The 16,462-nt window shown below is 47.1% G+C and overlaps 1 protein-coding gene across 3 annotated transcripts in view; it reads left to right on the plus strand.

Moving 5' to 3' along the window:
* TOP2B (DNA topoisomerase II beta) overlaps positions 1-16,462 on the plus strand; it is a 63,914-nt gene that overhangs the window by 37,094 nt on the left and 10,358 nt on the right. For all 3 annotated transcript variants that reach the window (XM_066585510.1, XM_066585509.1, XM_066585511.1), the window contains 11 exons: positions 721-855; positions 1,889-2,089; positions 2,276-2,471; positions 3,495-3,586; positions 3,708-3,863; positions 5,094-5,177; positions 6,436-6,630; positions 6,734-6,872; positions 9,811-9,978; positions 11,087-11,303; positions 11,399-11,478. In XM_066585510.1, the coding sequence (XP_066441607.1) occupies positions 721-855; positions 1,889-2,089; positions 2,276-2,471; positions 3,495-3,586; positions 3,708-3,863; positions 5,094-5,177; positions 6,436-6,630; positions 6,734-6,872; positions 9,811-9,978; positions 11,087-11,303; positions 11,399-11,478 (1,663 nt within the window). The remainder of the gene's footprint in view (positions 1-720; positions 856-1,888; positions 2,090-2,275; positions 2,472-3,494; positions 3,587-3,707; positions 3,864-5,093; positions 5,178-6,435; positions 6,631-6,733; positions 6,873-9,810; positions 9,979-11,086; positions 11,304-11,398; positions 11,479-16,462) is intronic.

Raw genomic sequence — 16,462 nt, forward strand, 5'->3', positions numbered from 1 at the left:
GCTTTCTTCCAGTAACAGCGCCACACCTGTCCAAGGGTTGTGTCTGGTATTGCAGTTCAATTTCATTGAAATGAATAGTGCTGAGCTGTAGTATCGTGCACAAACTGTGGACTGGTGTGCTGCTTTTGGGAACAAAAGCATCAGTCTTACTGATATTGTACTGTACGCCCCATTAATGTTTGGAGTATATTCACACATGGCTGGTTTGTTGCAGAAGTTTTTATGACTGAAAGTGGCCCCTAGACATGTGAGCGGGGTTGTTTCTGCGAGGCCCATGTGCATGAATGGTAGTCACAGAAATGTCTGCAGTAAAACTCTGATTAACCCCTTAGGCAGGCTTCACACGGGCGAGAACATTGTGCGAGATTTGAGCATTGCGAGACAACAGCGCCTCGCATCCACAGGGAAATTGCATGTCTATGAGTGCGATATCCGGCCGTGTTTCACACTCCAATATTGCGCTCGCCCGTGGGAAGTTAGCCTTAAGGTGGCCCAAACAATTGTTTGGCCAGTAGTTCATCTTACCGGCTTACATATGCAAATTTGCCTGTCCTACCAAAATCTGGTTTGCCCAATAGTCATCGAATTTATGTGGGCCCCTATGGTGTATCTATAAGAGGCAGGGACACTTTGTTTTTTCATGTGACATCGATGTGCTCCATTTTTTCTTTCTGGGGAGTCGTTGTATGATTTGGTATCTTATTTTTGTGACTATTGCAGCTTCCCAGCTACAAGAACTTCAAAGGTACAATCCAGGAACTGGGCCAAAACCAGTACGCCATGAGCGGGGAGATCTTTGTTCTGGACCGGAATACTATTGAAATTACCGAGCTCCCAATCAGAACGTGGACTCAGGTTGGTGGACGTGCACAGCTGGTAGCTTTGTTTGGCTTTTTTGTTCGATTGTATAGCTAATGAATTGCCTCTTGAAGGACACTTGTTAGGCTCTTTATGCCTCCGTCACTGAGCATAAACTAGTGACAAGACCCTCTTACTGCAGTGGTCGGCCACTTATGGGGTGATGTGCAGTGGTGTTCTCGTAACTTGCATGTTTATACATGAGCCCGTAGTCAAAGGAGGCTCAGCAGCCGCCAACTGTGCCACCCCGCCATGATTGGCATCTTTCTAGCTTTTACAGTGTATAGCTAGAAGGATGGTAATCACAGCGGATGGGTGGGATTAGTGGCTGCCCTGACTCTTCTCTGGCCGTGGGATCCTGTATAAACATGTAAGTTGTGAAGCAAAAAACCCCAAACCCTTCATTACTCCATAAGTGACGACCATTCTGTATCACTACTTTATGCTGCCCTCGGTGAGTGCAGCGTAACCTACATGACGGGTTACCTACCCCCTTTAAAGGAACCTATGTCTGGCCTTTGGATTATAGAGGGGAGGCTTTGAGCTGCCTTTGTATACTTTAAGGGGTTGTACCAAAATTTACTTATCACCTGTCCCTAGGATGGGTGATAAAAGTTGGACTGCTGCAACTCCCCCCTCCTTACTGTGGACTTACTGCACCGTCCGCACGTGCTACTCCATTCATTGTCAGTGGGACTGCCGGTGATGTCAGAGTACAAGTGCTCAGCTATTTCAGGCAGCCCTATTAAAATTAACAGAGCGGCTCTTGGTTAACAACACATTTGTGTCCAATTCATTCATTCTAACCTCCCTGCGGGTGGAAGAAGCATTCACATTCTGACGAGAAGAGGCGGACAGATTCCCTGTTCTCAGGATGGTGGTGGTCTCAGCAGTGAGACCCCCACCGATCAGACTTCTATCTTCTGTCCTGTGGATGGGTGATAAACGTTCATTCTGGTACAATCCCTACAATTTGTCTTTTTTTCTACTTTGTCTTGCAAGTTTAATAGCGCATGATATCTCTCTGCAGGTTTACAAGGAGCAGGTTTTAGAGCCGATGCTTAATGGCACGGAGAAGACCCCAGCACTGATCTCCGACTACAAGGAGTACCACACCGATACAACTGTGAAGTTTGTTGTGAAAATGACAGAAGAGAAACTGGCTCAGGCGGAAGCTGCGGGCTTGCACAAAGTCTTCAAACTTCAGACCAGTCTTACTTGCAATTCTATGGTATGAGGTTTCTATCAGACATCACCATATCCGTTCTGCACCAGAAGTAATGATACAAAGCTCTGCAGTGTTCTCTGTCATCACTTTTCCTCCATTTTTTGCTATGATGTTATGTAATTTCATACTCGGTGATACTGCTGTAGGCTACTATGACCTACCAATATTCTTGTTTTTTTTCTCTTTTAGGTATTATTTGATCACATGGGCTGTCTTAAGAAATATGAAACCGTTCAGGACATTCTGAAGGAATTCTTTGATCTAAGATTACATTACTATAGTCTACGCAAAGAGTGGCTGATGGGAATGTTGGGAGCTGAGGCTTCAAGACTTAACAATCAAGCCAGGTTTATCCTTGAGAAGATTCAAGGGAAAATCACAATAGGTAATCAATCTTTGTCTTACACGGACATTGACACAAATGCTTCGTTAACTAATAACCAAGTCCTCTTCACTCCGCCTTTTATCTGAATGACTAAGTCCATGTTCATATATGTAAAGTTCTGCTCATGCGAAGTGAAAATGCATGTAACCATTACACACTACACACGAAATGGGAAAAATGGACATGGAGCAGGACTTAGGGATTTTAGTTGACTGTGAAGTTAACTAGAGCAACCAGTGTCAGGCAGCTGCTGCCAAGGCAAATACTGTAGGATCATGGGGTGCATCAAAAGAGGTCTAGGGGCGCATGATGAGAACATTGTTCTTCCTCTTTACAAGTCACTGGTCAGATCACACATGGAATATTGTGGACAGATTTGGCCACCGGTACTCAAGAAGGACATATCAGAGCTTGAGAGGGTTTAAAGGCGGGCAAACAGAGAGGTCATCAAACTTGGGGTTATTTAGTTTACAGAAAGGACGTCTGAGGGGCGATCTAATAACTATGTATAAATATATCAGGGGACAATACAGAGATCTCTCCCACCATCTATTTGAACCCAGGACTGTGACCGTAACAAGGGGGCAATCTAGAGGAAAGAAGGTTTCTACCAACATAGAAGAGGGTTCTTTACTGTAAGAGCAGTGAGACTATGGAGCTCTCTGCCTGAGGATGTGGTCATGGCGAACATGCTAAAAAAGTACAAGAGGAGCCTGGATGCTTTTCTTGAGTGTTACAATATTGAATTTATAGATTTGGTGATGGTTTCCAGCAATTTATTCTGATGGCCAGACTTGGAGTCAGGAAGGAATATTGTTTTACCTAAAATGAGGAAAATTAGCTTCTACCTTATTGGGGAGTTTTCCTTCCTCTGGATCAACACTGCAGGATAATAGACTGAACTGAACTGGACAGATGTGTTTTTTTCCCAGCCTTACAAACTGTTACTATGTAGAAGTAGTAAATGCAGTGTTATTAAATGTGTTAGAATTTAGTTGGTTAATACACTCTTTTCTTTCTCAGAAAACAAGTCCAAAAGGGAACTCATCCAGTTGTTGGTGCAGAAGGGCTTTGAGTCCGACCCGGTTAAAGCCTGGAAAGAAGCACAGGAAAAGGTAGGCGGCATTCTCCTTCTAACGTGACGTTGTGCCCCTTGTTGGTGCTACTTGGCTCACCAGCTTCTTTACACGGTTGGTAGCCACTTACATATCTGATATCCCGCTGATCTCTTTACAGGCTGCAGAGGAAGATGATCTCGTTGATCAGAATGATGGTAATTCCTCAGATTCGGGCACCACATCAGGGCCAGATTTTAACTACATCCTCAACATGTCTCTGTGGAGCCTTTCCAAGGAGAAGGTGGATGAGCTGATTAAACAGAGGGACATGAAGGTATGCCACTGACTACATCATGGACTGATCTTGGTTTTATGAGATGGCTCATTCTACATTTACAGCTTGGACACCCTGGATGAAGTGCATCTTGTTTTGAGTTCTCGTATGTAGGGGGCACCTTTTTGAGTTGGTCACATCTGCTAGATGTGTTTCCGTTTGATTATAAGTGTTGTCTTGTTCCCTTGTGGAGGTAAAGATTATTAATGTGGACCTCCGAGTACTGCTGCCCCTGTATGAGACAACTGTAAGATGAACCCTCCGTTGTCCTACAGCCATCCTCAGCTCCTCCATAAACATGCATGCCCTGCTCTCCAGGTTTGGGCAGCTTTGATTTTAATGTGCCACTATGACTAGCTTAAGCCCCATTTACACGGTACGAGCTGCCAGGCAAACTATGCCCGACACTCGCCCTAGTGAAGCTCACTACTGGGCTGTTACACAGTAATGAGTATCACCGGATTGCTCACAGCGCAGCCAGCATGTACGCGGAGCAGCCAGGGAGCAGTTTCCCCTCGCCCGCCTCCATTCACAGTAAGCAGACAGTCGTTCAGAACTGAATGGCTGCTGTTTACACTGAACGGATAGTCGTTCAGTTTTCTGCATACATTTACACAGTACGACTACCCTTCAAATTCCCGCGAGAGCGCAGGAATCTAAACAACTCTGTAACGATAATCGTCCCGTGTAAATGGGCCTTAAACTACCTGATACTGCAGGCACAATAACAATGGGAAGGTCCTCCCTGTGGCCGGGCTTAACCCTTTCCAATCCACTGCCTCACGTCTTCCTACATTCTGATTGAAGCTTGTACAGCTTCAATGTCAGAAGATGTCCTGCAGGGTATTCTTACTGTCTATTGCCAGCCACTCCGCTATCAGAGCGTCTCTAGTGCAGACACACTGGCTTTAGCCAGCAGATGGCACCGTTGTATAACAGCAAAAAAAGAAAGTCTTTTCGGAAATCCTGAATCCAAAATTGGATTGGAAAGGATTATAATATACAATCATTAAACATACAATAAGTATACTGCAGTACAGAAGTATTGCAGTATATTGTATGTTTAATGATTGTGTATTAACTATGTGATAGTGGTGGTCGGACAGCTGGGACCCAACAGTGCTCTCTTCATGCAGCTGGACAGCAGGAGATGGCTGAGTGCTTGAACTCTGCTGCGCTCTGTTTTAGACAATATAATCATTTAAAAAAATCTAAAATTTGTGTTTTTAGGGGAAGGAACTAAATGACCTCAAGAGAAAATCTCCGTCCGACCTCTGGAAAGAAGATTTGGCAGCTTTTGTTGATGAGCTTGATGTAAGTCTTGACTTTATTCTTATTAAGGGGAATTTAGCATCAGAAAGTGACCTGTTGGTTAACCCCTTAACGCTACATGACATACAGCTACGTCCTGGAGGTTCGGGGTTTGTATGGAGGGGAGATCAGTGGTCGATTCCACTCCATAAAATGCAGGTGCCGACACCCACCCGCAACATCTCTAATAAGCAGTGCTGGTGATTGGAGCTGTTAACTCGTTAATCCTTTCCAATCCATTTATTTTTTCTCACCCATTCTCCCCAGCTCCAAATAAATTGGAGCTGGGGAGAATGGGTGAGAAAAAATAAATTTTCTCTGCACCCTCCTGAACTGACAGAGTTCAGGAGGGTGCAGGGAGGGACCTGCTTACCTGTCCGGCGTCTTCCGCATTCTCCTTCTGCCTCCCGGCTCGGCGATCATGTGACCGCTGGGGTCAGGTGGCACCTGGCAGTCACATGATCGCCAGGCCGGGAGACAGAAGGAGAATGCGCAAGATGCCGGTCAGGTAAGCAGGTCCTCCCACAGTGCAGGCTCCCGGCTCGGCGTTCATGTGACCGCCGGGGGTCAGGTAACACCAGCGGTCACATGATTGCCGGCTGGAATCTATGCATTGCATAGCGCTAATTGAGCGCTATGTAATGTGTAAAGGAGAAGGCAGAAAGGGTTTTTAACCCTTTCTGCCTTCTCCTTGGGGGTCCTCGATGAGGATTGGTGCAGGAGTGCATCTGCACCCGATGTGTCTGACGATCGGGTGCAGATCCACTCCTGCACTGCAGTGTCGGGCCTGCCCCGACATCGGAGCTACGGAGGGAAATTATGATGTCAGGGCAGGCCCGACATTGGACTGGAAAGGGTTAAATGCCGCCATCAATTCTGATATCGACCTTTGAATGGCTCCATCAGTGTTTGGGGGTCCCGCATTACACTATACAATGAGATCGCGAGGTGCCCTGCAGTTACCATTTTACTACATTTAGAATTTTTTAGTACATTATATAGCTGCATTGAAAAATACAACTCGTCCTGCAGAAAACAAACCCTCAGACAGCAAGGGCGATGGAGAAATAAAAAAGTTATGATTTTTTTAAAAGGGCGAGGGGTGACTATAATAGGGGTAAAAAAACGGCCGCGTCCTTCAGGGGTTAAACACATGGCAATCGCTCGTAATCTTTTACTACCTAGTGAAAACTAAAGTCAGGATCGTTCCTGCAGAATACACAGTTAGGACTTAAGTTCTTTCCATTTCTTCTTTGTTTAGAAAGTAGAGGCACAGGAAAAAGAAGACAATTTAGCCGGACTATCAAGCAAAGCAATAAAGGGTAAAGTAGGCAAACCAAAAATGAAGAAGCTGCAGCTTGAGGAAACCATGCCGTCAATGTACGGCAGAAGAATAGAACCGCAGATCACTGCAATGAAGGCGGATGTCAGTAAGAAGATGCTCAAGAAGAAGAAGGTGAGGCTGGTGCAAAATGTGAGAACACCAAGGCACTTTGCACTGTTGCACACACAGTGACAATTTGTTTTTACGTTCTTCCCTCTCCCTCCTCCCCTTCCAGGGTGAAATGGACTCTCTGGCGTTGAAACTGGAGTTTGATGATGAGTTTGGCAGCACAGCAGCCGAGGGAGGCGGAGAAGACTCACAAACACCAGTCAAGCCTGTGAAGCCCAAGCGGGAAAAGAAAGAGAAGGAACCCGGTGCGTGAGATTGGGCAGTTGTTACATGTTTGACAATTTTAGTATTCCGCATAATATGCGTCTGCTCTGAATAATAGGCTGGCCACCCAGAAGCATAGTGCTGTCCGAAATGTGCTGCAAAGTAAGAATGCTGAAAAATAGAAGTGTTCATAATTTCTTTGTCAATTAACAAAATGCAAAGTAAATGAGCAAAAGAGAAACCCAAATCAAATTCGTATTTCGTGTGACTGCCCTTCGCCTTCAAAACATCAGCAATGCTTCACTGCTGCCTGCAGACACTCATTATTGTACCGCCCTCCACCATGCTTCACTGCTTCCTGCAGACACTCATTATTGTACCACACTCCAACATGCTTCACTGCTGTCTGCAGACACTCATTATTGTACCGCTCTACACCATGCTTCACTGCTGCCTTCAGACACTCATTATTGTACCGCTCTCCACCATGCTTCACTGCTGCCTTCAGACACTCATTATTGTACCGCTCTACACCATGCTTCACTGCTGCCTGCAGACACTCATTATTGTACCGCTCTCCACCATGCTTCACTGCTGCCTTCAGACACTCATTGTACCGCTCTCCACCATGCTTCACTGCTGTCTGCAGACACTCATTATTGTACTGCTCTCCACCATGCTTCACTGCTGTCTGCAGACACTCATTATTGTACTGCTCTCCACCATGCTTCACTGCTGTCTGCAGACACTCATTATTGTACCGCTCTCCACCATGCTTCACTGCTGTCTGCAGACACTCATTATTGTACTGCTCTCCACCATGCTTCACTGCTGTCTGCAGACACTCATTATTGTACCGCTCTCCAGCATGCTTCACTGCGGCCTGCAGACACTCATTATTGTACCGCTCTCCAGCATGCTTCACTGCGGCCTGCAGACACTCATTATTGTACCGCTCTCCACCATGCTTCACTGCGGCCTGCAGACACTCATTATTGTACCGCTCTCCACCATGCTTCACTGTTGCCTGCAGACACTCATTATTGTACCGCCGTCCACCATGCTCCACACTGTCTGCAGACACTCATTATTGTACCGCTCTCCACCATGCTTCACTGTTGCCCGTAGACACTCATTATTGTACCGCCATCCACCATGCTCCACACTGTCTGCAGACACTCATTATTGTACCGCTCTCCAGCCTTTTGGTTAATAAACGGCCATCTGTTACAGCCGGATATTTCACATTTTTCTGTACCCCAGTTTCTCTGTTTTCTTACATAGTTGAGTCGCTTGGTCTTGTTTCTACGTGAATGGTATGTTTTTGGCTGCAATATTTCCATGAAGACCACTTTTGGCAAGACTTCTCTGAAGAGTAGATGGGTGTACATTTTCTGTTTCCGCTAATGACTGTATTAGAACTAACATAATCAGCATTTTTATATCACCTGTTTGGTACTGGTTTCCTGAAAATAAGACCCTCTCTTATATTAATTTTTGCATCAAGAGGCACAAGGTCTTATTTTTGGGGGAGGTCTTATTAATACTTACCTAGCATGCATGGTCCGCATCCCTCACGCTGGTTTGTGAAGTTCCGTAGCTCTGCCGGGCTTCCCTCACACGTCGGCCACCAACAGAACATCACTTACTGGTTGTGGTGTTCATAAATCCCGCCTCCAGGATGCGATGGCTCTAATTGGGCAGCAAATGCTGCTCTCAGCCAATTACAGCCGTCACGTTGGTTCAGCGCTCGCTGGCCAATCACAGCCCTCGCTTCCTAGAAGTGGGATTTATGAACGAGTGCAGGAAGCCCGGCTGAGCTACGGAACTTCGCAGACCAGCGGGAGGGACCCGGACAGCGCCTGCTAGGCAATGTATTCATTTTTTTTAATGAAGTCTTGGTAGGGCTTATTTTCAGGGTGGGTCTTATATTTCGAGCCTCTGTTGGAAAATAGCCAAAGATCAGGGTAGGGCTTATTTTCAGGGTAGGTCTTTATTTTGGGGGAAACACAATATAATTGGTTAATCATATACCTGGCTGCTATCCTACAAAATCCCTGACTTTGGGCAAGTGGATCTAGAACAATTGATGCTGCTTTGAAGGCGAAGGGCGGTCACTCTAAATATTGATTTGATTTAAATTTCTCTTTTGTTCATTTACTTTGTATTTTGTTAATTGACAAAAAAAAATATTAACACTTCCATTTTTGAAAGCCTTCTTACTTTGCAGCATTTTCCCTCACCTGCCTAACACTTTTGCACAGCACTGTATGTATCAACAGCACCAACTAAGGCATCGGCGTGCCCCTGGGAAGAAGGGAAGACACTTGTACTATTCATTGATTATATATCTGAGTGACCACATGCACTTCTGAGCAAAGTAATACACTAATAGAAAAAAACTGCATACATTTTGATATTCTTACACGTACTGACCCGCACAGTAATGCTCACGTGTCATTTTTGCCGCATTGCCTACAGCATAAAAACAGACCATCCTCAAAAATAGCTGCATTGCAATACTGTTTTTCCATTTCACTCCACGGTTTTCAGTAGATCATATGGAGTGTTGAATAATACCACCGAAAAATAGACCTTGTCCCGCAAAAAGCAAGGAAAAAAAAACACACAAGCCGTTTTGCTGCTATATTGGTGGAAAGATAGTTAGGAGCTTTTGAAAGTGGGGAGGAGAAAACAAAACTGCCAACTAATGGTGCCTTCCTCAGGGGGGAGGCTATGTGCATACGTGGCAGATTTGATCTGATGTGGGCCGTTTCTAAGAGAGCCATTGCTGTAAATGGTTGATGGAAACATTTAGGACTTCCTAATTGTTAGGGTTTTAGTTAACATTTAATATGTACTAAATTATATTTTAACCCCATAATTCTTCGTCCCCTTCAGTGTTAATGGCCTAACGATGTTTTCTGCGTTATTCGTTCTCTATGGTTTATGCCAATGTCTCTGTTGCATTGCACTTAGGTTCTAGAGCCAAGAAGAATTCTCTGACTCCAAAACCCCCAGTCAAAAAAGGGAAGAAGAGGAACCCCTGGTCAGAAGATGAATCCAAGTCGGAAAGTGATATAGAAGATACAGATGTAGTAGAACCTGTGGTCATCCCCCGAGATTCCTTACTGAGGAGAGCAGCTGGTAGGTTTACGTTAGGGCTGTGTTGTACTGTTGACATAAGTACGTTTGGCACAGAATTACCTGGGAGACATTGTAACTCTGCAGGCCCAACTGTATTGGTTGTGGGGCAAATCCTAGAATGGTAGAGTTGGAAGGGACCTCCATGGTCATCGGGTCCAACCCCCTGCTCAGTGCAGGATTCACTAAATCATCCCTGTCTGTCCAGCCTCCGTTGGAGGAATGAAGTCTTATAAAAGACCCTCACATGGTCTGCCTTCCCAACATCACCACCAATAAAGGCACACCTCGTAATACGGACATAATCTACAGGTCACTTAGACAACTGATGAAAAGGATCTTTACGCATTAAAGGCCAGATTTTCTAATAGGGTCTAATAATTAAAAAGTGCAAACTTAGACTAGAAAGTCTTAGAATGCACCAGATTTATCACAGTGATTTAAGGCCTATTAACACGTAACGATTATCGCAAAAAAACCACGATGGTTTTAAGGTGAATTTAGTGAGAGATAAAGTAGCTCTCAATAGACCGCATGCTACGGTATTGTCTCCACGGGGTCGGTGGATAACACTGTAATCTGCCGGCAGCCACAAAGAGAACAATGCAGCTGTGTCACAGTTGGGTGTGTGATTAATCACAAGCTGGGCTCTGCAAACAGCTCCTGCAGGCCCTTTTGAATGCAAATGATGATGAAAAAAGTATAAATGGCCATTAGCATTGTATGAAAATAGAGCACAAAATCTTTTATAGTTTGAAAGATTATATCTGCGTGTAAATGGGCCTTCAGGCTGGCTGGTACATCTGGAGTTTCCTTAGACTATCTAGTCTAACTTTATACCATCTATCAGTTGGCTTCTTTTTCACCAAAATTTGGCACACCATGTCTCCTTTAGAACACACCCTCTTGTCCACGCAGTCGGGCCCCTTCTTTGTCAGATTATGTGGGGGGGGGGGGGGGGGGGTGTCTAAAACACATAAAAAATTTTGTGCAAAGCATGTATGAGTTATTATTTATTTAGCTTAATTTGTGCCCAAAAACTGTCCCATTTTCAGTAGTAAATCCGCCCTTAAGTGTTTCCGATCTGACGCTGACGTTCTTCTCTCCGTAGCCGAGCGACCCAAGTACACGTTTGACTTTTCGGAAGAAGAAGAGGCGGATGATGATGACGACGACGATCAAATTATTAATAATAACAACCTGAATGACGTAAAGCAGAAACCCTCCCCGATCCCAAACAATCAGAATGATGATGATGACGCTCATTCCGACAGTCCGGAGAAGGATGAATATGACTTCACGTCGTTCAAATCCACCAAGTCCACAGAGTACGCAGCCGCCGGAGTCCCCAGATTTGGGTCTAAAGTTCCATGCTTTCATGTCTTTGGGATTCCTAACTTTTCTTTTGTATTCCTTCATATAGAAAGCCAACCGAAACGCAGAAGAAAAAAGAGATCGACGATATATTTTCTTCCACTTCGTTTTCTACAAAAATAAATGATGGTAAGATTTTGTTGCTGAAATGAAGCAGCGGCCAATTTTCACACTTTTGAGACACAAATTCTAAAATAATGATGATACCCCTTGTATATATTTTAAAGAAGGCTCTTGGCCAAAAGTGAAACTGCCATCCAGTACTTTACATTCAGGGGCACCCTCATGCAAGTTTGCATCAAAACTTAACATTTTGTAAAAAACTGAGTCTGACCAAAGCAAGAGTTATAGATGCACAAAGGCAGAGTTCATAGGCACCACTTGGGTCTACATACACATTGGTTCAAAACTAAAGCCAGACCAACAATCTCTGCTAACCCGATTCTGGTAAGCATGAGAGTCCTGGAATGGTCTGATTAGTGAATACAGATATTTTTGGTATAACTTACCGTAAAATTTCTTTCTCGTCACGTTCATTGGGGGCCACAGCCTAGACCATGGGATATAGCCACTGCCCTAGGAGGCGACACTAAGCAAAAAAAGTGTTAGCTCCTCCCCGCTGGCTATATCCCCCCCTGCAGGCACTCAGCTAATTAGTCTGTCTGCAAGCAGTAGGTAGCCAGTGGGAGTACATTTATACATATTGTGTTATATACATACCAAACATAAATCTGGTGTAATTCTTTGCCACCAAAAAAATGACCGAAGAACAGAGAGTTCCGGCAACCGCCTAAATAATAAGGGGTGGGTGCTGTGGCCCCCAATGAACGTGACGAGAAAGAAATTTTACGGTAAGTTATACCAAAAATATCTGTTTCTCGTCCGTATCATTGGGGGCCACAGCCTAGACCATGGGACGTTCACAAGCAGTCCCGAAAAAAACATATACTGGGTGGGCACTGCACGTGCGGTCAAACGACTGCCGCCTGCAGGATTTTCCGTCCAAGAGCGGCATCGGATGATGCGGCTATATGGACTCTATAAAATTTCGAAAATGTATGCACGGACGTCCAGGTGGCTGCCTTGCACACCTGGAGGGCTGAGGCTCCATGACGGACTGCCCAGGAGGCCCCCACCGCCCGTGTGGAGTGGGCCGTAACCCGAAATGGTGGCGAGCGTCCCGAGGCTCGATATGCTTCCGTTATCAGGGACCTTATCCATTTTGATAGGGTGACTTTTGAAGCTGCTAGGCCCCTTCGAGTCCCCTCCGGAATAACGAAGAGGGAGTTGGTCTTGCGGAAATCCCTTGTTCTCTTCACATAGGTTCTCAGCGCCCTTACTACGTCCAGGTGGTGTAGTAGTTTTTCCTTTTTGTGTACTGGATTTGGACAAAAGGAGGGCAAAACGATTTCCTCATTAATATGAAACTGAGAGACTACTTTTGGTAAAAACTCGGGTGATGGTCTTAGTACCACTTTGTCCTGGTGAAAGGCCATATATGGTGTTTGTATAGACAGTGCCGCTAGTTCCGAGACCCTTCGGATCGATGTGATGGCGACGAGGAATGCCACCTTCCAGGTTAGTAACCGCATCGGGATTTCCTTGAGCGGCTCAAACGGCTGGTCCGTAATAGTGTCTAACACGAGATTGAGCTCCCAAGTTTGGACCGGAGGCTTAAACGGGGGTGTTGTATGGGCAACTCCTTGCAGGAAAGTCCGTACTGCCATCCTGTTTGCAATTGGTCTTTGGAACAGTACCGTTAGTGCTGATACCTGGCCCCTCAGCGACCCTACCCTTAATCCTACTTCAAGGCCTGATTGTAGGAATGCAAGAATCCTGGACACCGAAAATTGCATTGGTTGTAAACGCCTCTCCTCGCACCAGATGAAGAAGCGCTTCCAGACTCTATAGTAGATTGCTGATGAGGCTGCTTTCCTGGCTCGTATCATTGTCTGGATGACATTCTCCGCATAACCCTTCCTTCTCAATACCTCGGTCTCAACGGCCAGGCCGTCAAATGTAGAGACCTGGAATCCGGGTGAACAAAAGGCCCCTGGGATAGCAGGTCTCTTCGCTCCGGAAGGTGCCACGGTGTGTCGTACAGCATCTCCATGATGGCCGCGTACCAGCTCCTTCTTGGCCAATTTGGTGCTACCAATATCGCCGGTCGCCCTTCCTGCTTGATTTTTCCCAGGATCCTCGGTATGAGCGGGATTGGCGGGAATACGTATAGGAGTTTGTACTCCCTCCACGGAATTGTCAGGGCATCGGTTGCCGCTGCCTGTGGGTCCCGGGCTCGGGACACAAATGGGTGTATCTTGCAGTTCAACCGTGACGCCATGAGGTCCACATCTGGTGTGCCCCATTTCCGGCATATCGTCTGAAAAATTTCTGGATGCAGGCCCCATTCGCCGGGATCTATCCTTTCCCGGCTTAGGTAATCCGCCATCCAGTTTTCTACTCCGGGGATGTACACCGCGGATATTGAGCTTAGATGCCTCTCTGCCCATGTCAGTATGGCTGCCACCTCGCTCATTACCGACGAGCTCCGTGTCCCACCTTGCCGGTTGATATAGGCCACCGCTGTGGTGTTGTCCGTCTGAATGCGTACGCTTTTTCTCTTGAGACTGGGCCCGAAGTGTTGGAGCGTCCGGTAGATAGCTCGCAGTTCTAGAATGTTTATGTGAAGCCTTGCCTCTCTTTGTGACCACTCTCCCTGAACCGATTGGTCCCTCAGTGTTCCGCCCCAACCTGAAAGGCTGGCGTCCGTCGTCACTACTGTCCATTGCCTGGGGCCCAACGGTCGCCCTGCCTGCAGTCTGCCAGGTCTCAGCCACCATTTCAGTGACCCTCGGACCTGAGGGGTTATCTGGATCTGCCGTTCCAGGGTCAGCCGGGACCCATCCCAGCGTGACAGTATCAGGTGTTGTAACATCCTTGATCGGAACTGAGCGAAAGGGATTGCCTCGAATGCTGCCACCATCTGGCCCAGGATAGCCATGCAGTATCTGATGGTCAGTGGTTTCCCCTGCCTTAGGGACCGGACGCCCTGCCGGAGCTTGTGTGCCTTTGCTTGAGGTAGCCGGATCCGGTGGAGGCTGGTGTCGAATATCATGCCCAGAAATTGCAAACGTTGTGTTGGTTTTAGACATGACTTTTCGTGGTTCACTATCCAGCCGAATTCTTGTAGGGTTTTTATCGTGACGTTCAGGCTCCTGACGTTGTCGTCCAACGATGGTGCTTTTATTAGTATGTCGTCTAGGTATGGAATAGCTTCTATACCTTCCGCATGAACTAGCGCCATCACTGCCGCTAGTACCTTCGTGAAAACTCTTGGTGACGTAGACAGGCCGAATGGCAGCGCCGTAAACTGAAAGTGCCTTCCCTGTGTTTCGAAGCGGAGGAATTTCTGATGTGTTTCCCGGATTGGGATATGAAGGTAGGCGTCCTTGATATCTATCGAGGACAGAAATTCCCCCGGCTGCATGGATGTTATCACGGACTTGACTGACTCCATCCGGAAATGTTTTGTCCTGACGAATCGATTCAATCTCCTTAAGTCCAGGACCGGTCTCACTCTGCCATCCTTTTTGGGTACTAGGAAAAGGTTCGAGTAGAACCCCTGCCTCTCCTGGGCTCCTGGCACCGGTTTCACAACCCCTTGTGCCAGTAGGTTCTGTACTGCTTGTTGTAGGTTGGCTACCCCTTCCGGAGAGGACGGCACTCTGGACTTGCAGAAAAAATTCCGTGGGAGGGTTGTGAATTCGATTGAGTACCCGGATGTCACAATCTCCTGTACCCACTTGTCGTTCACGCGCCTCCCCCATGTCTCCCAAAATTGGGAGAGTCTGCCCCCCACCCTGGTGACACTGGGTGGGGGCAGTGCCTCATGCCACGTTTTTTGGTCCCGCCATTTTCGATGTTCCGGGTCGTGGTCGCCACGGCTGTTTTGTTTTAAATGAGGGGCCCCTCTTTGACTCTGCAGGGGTTCTCGTAGAGTGGGACCACTGCCCCGCCCCTGGGCGGGATGGAAAGCGCCGAAAGGGCCTAAAGAACGGCTTCTTTCTTAATGGGGCCTTCTCCTTCCTTGCCGCCATTTGCGGTAGTGACGTGCTCTTGCCGCCTGTGGCGTCCTTTATCATGACATCCAGTTTGGGGCCGAATAGTCTGTCTCCCTCAAACGGCAATTTCGTTAGCGCTATTTTGGACGCTGTATCCGCTGACCAGCTCTTCAGCCAGAGTGTTCTCCTTGTCGCTACCGATGCGGCGGACGCCCGGGCCACAAATTTGGCTGCGTCAAGCTGAGCTGTGCATACAAACTTATTTGCCTGTATGATATTATCTGTCAGCTCGAGCAACTCGCTTGGTGGAGCGCCTGCTATGATGTCTTTCCGTAATTGTTTGGCCCAGGCTGTGGACGCCTTACTGACCCATGCAGCCGCAAATATCGGTTGCAAGGCTGTGCCTGTGGCTTGAAACACTGTTTTTGCCAAGGTGTCCAGCTTCCTGTCTTGCGGGTTCGCTAGCGTCGCTACTTCGGCTGTTGGCAATGCTGTGCTCTTAGCTAGTCGTGACACGGGTGGGTCGACTACTGGAGGTACCGCCCAACTCTTTTTCAAGCCCCCTGGGAACGGGTAAGTAATTTCCCAAGTCTTCCCGGGTTGCCTGAATTTTTTATCCGGGTTCTGCCACTCCTTGTTAAGGGCTTCCGAGAAATCCGGGTGGTCCGGAAAGACCTGTCGTGATTTCCTCTGTCGTCTAAACGACACCGTGGACGGGGCCGTTTCTACTGTTTCTTCCGTAACCTGGAGGGTTTCCCTTACGGATATCACCAGGCTGTCCATTAGGCTGGCTAGGCGTGACACTTGCTCTTCGTCTAGTTCAGACATTGACGAGGCATCCGAGCGGTCGTAGTCTTCCGACCCACTGCCCTCACCTGCCGTTTGTGCCGTGTCATGGGATGCCCGAGAGCACGACGCTCGTGGGGACTCATGGTGAGCCCGGGCCTGTCTTGTAGAATATCGGGATCGCGACGAGTGCCGTGATCTATGATACGTATGCACAGATTCTCTGGAACCGTGGGAGCCGCGAGAGTCCCCGGACCGCCTGGACC

The sequence above is a fragment of the Eleutherodactylus coqui genome, chromosome 12 (assembly GCF_035609145.1).
Source record: "Eleutherodactylus coqui strain aEleCoq1 chromosome 12, aEleCoq1.hap1, whole genome shotgun sequence".
Classification (NCBI taxonomy): domain Eukaryota; kingdom Metazoa; phylum Chordata; class Amphibia; order Anura; family Eleutherodactylidae; genus Eleutherodactylus; species Eleutherodactylus coqui.